This window comes from Euphorbia lathyris, chromosome 1, assembly GCF_963576675.1.
Source record: "Euphorbia lathyris chromosome 1, ddEupLath1.1, whole genome shotgun sequence".
NCBI lineage: Eukaryota > Viridiplantae > Streptophyta > Magnoliopsida > Malpighiales > Euphorbiaceae > Euphorbia > Euphorbia lathyris.
Window position 1 is genome coordinate 116,003,420 of NC_088910.1, and position 5,329 is coordinate 116,008,748.

At 32.3% G+C, this 5,329-nt stretch overlaps 1 protein-coding gene across 1 annotated transcript; it reads right to left on the reverse strand.

Moving 5' to 3' along the window:
* Nucleotides 1-1,146: 1,146 nt before the first annotated feature.
* Nucleotides 1,147-3,045, reverse strand: LOC136210740 (protein DETOXIFICATION 49-like). Its single transcript, XM_066002121.1, has one exon. The coding sequence runs from the start codon at nucleotides 2,954-2,956 to the stop codon at nucleotides 1,364-1,366; it is 1,593 nt and encodes a 530-aa protein (XP_065858193.1). The 5' UTR covers nucleotides 2,957-3,045; the 3' UTR covers nucleotides 1,147-1,363.
* Nucleotides 3,046-5,329: the final 2,284 nt, after the last annotated feature.

The following is a 5,329-nucleotide window of genomic DNA, read 5'->3' on the forward strand; positions in this document are numbered from 1 at the left end:
CAGAACCGTCGCATTTACAAACTTAAATACTAATAAAAGCGTACAACTTTTTTTAAACATAATACTTTCTAGCTTATGTACTTATTTAGAAAAATAATTTGACTTTTATACATTAAAAATATCATATTAGCTTATGAATTTATTTAAAATGACAAATTGATTTATAAAATCCACTTGACACAACAAAGGAAGATTTCGGATAAATTGAAATACCTACATTTTAAATAAATTTAAGGGCCAATAAATAGAACTAAATAAATCACTTCCAAAGAGTCGATGAATCACACAATTTTTTTGAAGAGAAATCACACAAGTTTAAATAGTAAATAAAACATTTTCAAAGTAGGATGTTTATTTTTTTTGGGATAATGTGTAAAAATATCCTTAACATTTATAGCTATGAGTAATTTTTTCTCTCACATTGACAGTCAAGAGTAATTTTACCCATAATGTTAACAAGTTGGGTCAATTTAAGAAATAATTAATCAAATTGTCTTCTCAATCATCAATCTTACCATCTATACTTCCACATACGTTATTTTATCATTCACTAATAACATATCACAAACATACAAGTTGACGTGGAAAAAAATTAAAATATATATTGTATTTTGTAAGATTTGATAAAAAAATTCAAAAATTTTGTTGAATTTTAAAATACTAATCTTCAATTTTATTATAAATCATAAAAAATATGAAATCTTTTTTAGAACAGATCGATATGGAATTAGTGCAGAATAAAGAAAAAAAATATCTGTATTTTATGATAATATCAGAAGTTAACTCAACTTCAATATTATGGATAAAATTACTCTTAGCCGCTAATATTATAAGTAAAATTGCACTATTTTAAAGCTTAAGAATAAAAATACTCCTAACCATAACCGTTAGAAGTATTTTTACCCGTTATCAATTTTTTATAGATAAATATATATATTAAATTTTTAAAAATATTAATCATTTTCTATTGATGTGATATATATTATAACTTTTTTTTTTTTTGAACAGATATCACTTCTCTTCTCTCTTATATTATAACTTTTTAATTGGTTGAATCCATTGTATGAACTCCAAATTCTGAAATAACTTTCCCAAACACAACACTTGAAAATTCAACGACACAAGTGTACAAAACTTGAACAAAAATTCCAAACAATATATTTGTCGTCAAATTACCAATTTTCTATCCTTCTTTTAATATATGAATCAAAACAAAATAAAAAAAAGGAATTAATTTAAAACAGCCTCCGCTCCTCCCTAAACTTTAATGAAAATTCTATTTAATCCCTTTTCTTTACAAATGTTCCCAATCTGTGTCTATCCCATAAATCAAATTAATCTGTTCTATCTATTTATCAACGAATCAAACCAATAACTCATTCTCATTTAACGTGCAGGACACTTGTTTCGTGTCATTCCTCAATTTCTCATCATCGTCATCATTATCATCATCAAAATCGCTGCAATTCACAACTCCCGTAAGCTCCTTAGCCCTCCGAGCTTCCAATTCCCAATCAGTCCGAGCCAAAAACACCAACATGGTCACAACACACGAGCCCTGAGCCGCTAAAAGACCGAGCCATAGTCCTTTGAAATCAAACCCACCATAAAAACTTAACCAAATAGCCACTGGCATACCCACAAGATAAAAACACCCCAAATTGATATTTGCTCCCATTTTAGGCCTAGCTGTTCCTCTCAGCACACCACAGCCTGTGGTTTGGGGGCAATTCCCAATTTCACATAACCCAATTATGGGTAACACCATTGATGTTAATGTGATAATCTCTGAATCTGATGTGAACATTTTCCCCCAAATATTCCTCACTGTAATTGAGAAGAACAATGCTGATATACCCAAAAAGAAGCTTGAGAAAAGACCAATCATTGCAGAAAGTTTTGCCCTTTTGGGATTGTTTGCACCCAATTCATTACCTACTCTTGTTGAGACACTAAAACTTAAAGAAGATGGGAAAATGTAGATCAAAGATGTTGTTTGGATTAGAATACCCATTGAAGCAACAGTAGCTCTTGGATTTATCAACAACCCACAAAGTAAAATCATGATTTCATACCACCACCATTCGAGACAAACCGAAATGCAACTTGGAATTGCTAAATTCAATAGAGATTTCCACTCTTTTAAGCAGTTTAATGAAACCCCAACCCATGTTTGCTTATAAACCCCAGAGATTGAAACGTATATGATCAATGAAGCAACAAGGTTGAAATTTGTCCAAATCCCACTTAAAGCAACGCCTTTAATTCCAAGATTTAGAACATAGACAAGGAAATAGTTAATGGGTATGTGAAAAAGAATTGAAAGAGCTGCACAGAAAGTTAGGGGGAGAGTTATGGATTGAGTTCTGAGGTATATACGAAGTGGGTGAAGAAGAGATTGTAAAATTAGATCAGGAAGTGAAAAAAGAATGTAAGTTTGGGATTTTGTTGCTATATCATCATCTTGGCCACAAAAAAGAAGGATTTTTTTCATGTTTAACCATAGAAAAGAGATGGGGATTGAGATTAAGAGAAGTAAAAGAATTGTTCTTTGTAAAGTTAGGCCGAGAAGTTTGTATCTTTTAGCACCAAAAGCTTGGCCGCAGATGGGTTCCATTCCGATGGCTAAGCCGGAGAGAATGGAGTATCCGGTGATGTTAGCGAAGCCAATAGCGAGGGAGCCACCGGCTAAGTCAAGGTCGCCGAGGCGGCCGAGGAAGAGCATTGAAATCATAGAGCGAGAATAGAGTAGAAGACCGGTTAGTATCATTGGAAAGGCAATGTTGGCTATGGATTTGGCTTCTGAAATTGAAGAAGAAAGATGAGATTTTTTTTCATGAAATTGGAATTGGGGATTTTGAGATGTTGGAGAATTGGGGAGCAGAGGAGTTAACATGTTAGATTGATGTTGTTGGTGTTCTTGTTGTACTTTGTTTGAATGGTCTAAGTCTACCATGTTTATGAACTTTAGAGAGAGAGAGAGAGATTGGGGAGGGAGAAATGGGGTTTTGGGGGGGGTTTTTTTTATTGGGTTTGGGATTTGAAAGAATGAAGTTAATGAGGTTTAAATGGAGAGGTTTTAAGGAGTTATTAAATTGTGGGACATGGATTGGAATTAACTTATTTCTAGATGGACTTTTTCCAAAAAGTGGCTCAAAACGAATTTAAAACTAAAAAAATATGAAAGAAATTCAAAAAAAAAAAAAAAAAGAATTGTTAATCAAGGATGAAAAAGACTTTTTGGAAAGTTGTTCGATATTACGGTTTGTTGTCTACTTACCCAAAAAGCATAGATTTCTTACCGTTGGGAAAAAAATTATTTTTCATGTATAAAACAATAATAGTGGTTCACCGATCAAATATTTAAAATACTCATGATATAAAAAGGTAAATATTTGAAGAAAATGAAGTAAACAAATGAGGCGTTTGATTGCTTGTTTTCATGTTTCTTTTTACATTTTCACTCCAAAATGGTGAAATTTAGGTGTTCGGATACTAACATCTTGTTTACTTTTTACACAGGAAAAATAACATTTTACAAAAACATGGAATTTCTGTTTTTTGAAAATTTAGTTTTTTCCAATAACAAACAATAAACCGTGATAACAAACAACAAATAGTAGATAAACAAATGGGTCCAATTTTTTTTTAAAATTATCAATTGGAATAAATTTAACTCAAATTGAATTTTAGATATTAATTTAAAGGCATTACATTTGGATTCTCAAACTAAAACTTCAAAATCAATTAGAACCATAAACTATCAAAATCATCAATTAGGTCTCTGAACTAACCAAAAATCATCAATTGAGTCATCATCCTATCCTAAAATCAGAAATTGTGATTATTTGGTAAATACTATAATCTCTATGTTGGTCCAAAATGGGTTTAGGAAAGAAAGTCTAAAACTATTCAACTGAATGATTTTGGATAAGACCTCACCTGAAGATTTTTATTTAGAATGAAGATTCATTCAATTAATGATTTTTTTTTATTAGTTCAGAAATCTGATTGATGATTTTGATAGTTTATAGTCATAATTGACTTTGAAGTTTTAGTTTAGGGATCCAAATAGATATTACGCCTAATTTAAACATTGACAAACTTCAAATTTGGATTAAATTGATATTTTAGGTGGCATTTTTACCCATAATTCACAAATTAAGGTTGGAATAAATAAACTTTATTCTAGTTGGAAACTTAGGAGATATTCCATCTAATTTGGACCGAAAGGGGAAATTATATTATAGTTGCGTTGACAACTCAATCTGTTCTTTATTAAGCTTTATCTCACACTGAAATGGAAAATGGAAATACATATTCTTCTGTTTTTAATTTTATATTTGTAAAACATAAAAGAAAAAGAGAGAGGAAAAAGTGACAAATGGATGGACACAGAATAGATCCTTAGAGGATAATATTACTAACTGAAATTCTTGGAAAAGGTTATTTAAAAAAAAAAACATCCTTGACCGACCACCTTTGTCACTGTTGGGGCCTGCAATATAATCCCACTCAATAAATAAATAAATAAAAATACAATTTTTCATCTTTTTATTGGACAATTCTGAGGTTACAATCGTCAACAAGGGAAATTTGTTTTTATTTTTCTTTTAGGGTGTTCTTAAATCCAGCCCCAAATTCCCACCCATAACCCCATGAAAGGATGAAAATGCCCTTTCATGGGTTTTGGGAAGGGGAATTTCTATTTTTTTTGCCAATCTGACACACGGACGTGTGGATATCACGCCTCACCGCGTGGTCGGACGTGATAGACACGCATCACCGCGTGGTCGGGCATGATCGCCTCACGTCTCACCGCAAGGTCGGGCAGTTGGCTGTCACGTCCGACCACGCGGTGAGGCGTGTGTCTATGACGTCCGACCACGCGGTGAGGCGTGATATCCACACGCCCGCGTGTCGGATTGGCAAAAAAAAAAAGCTTTTTAACCCCGTAAATAGTTCGTTAAACCCGTAAATAGACCGTTAAACCCGTAAATAGGCCGTTAAGCCCGTAACTACAGAATTGTACTTAACAAATAAAATTTAAAAACATAAAAATTAAAATAAACATTAATAAACATAAACATTTATAAACGTAAAAGAGTAAATATAATATCTACAACAAAAAGTGTTAAAATGTATGAATTTCTACAACAAAAATTCAGCTCGCCCGACGCCACGCATCCATAAACTCATCCATCTCCCTCTTAATGCGTGGAACATCCTCGTCAGATCGGTGGATGTCCGATAGTTGGGTGACACGCCACAACCAGCTAACCCACTGCAAAAAAAAAAATTAATAAATAAATATTAACAATTAAACACA

Coding starts and splice junctions, on each gene's coding strand:
- LOC136210740 (XM_066002121.1), bottom strand. CDS start 2,956: ATGGTAGACTTAGACCATTCAAACAAAGTACAACAAGAACACCAACAA.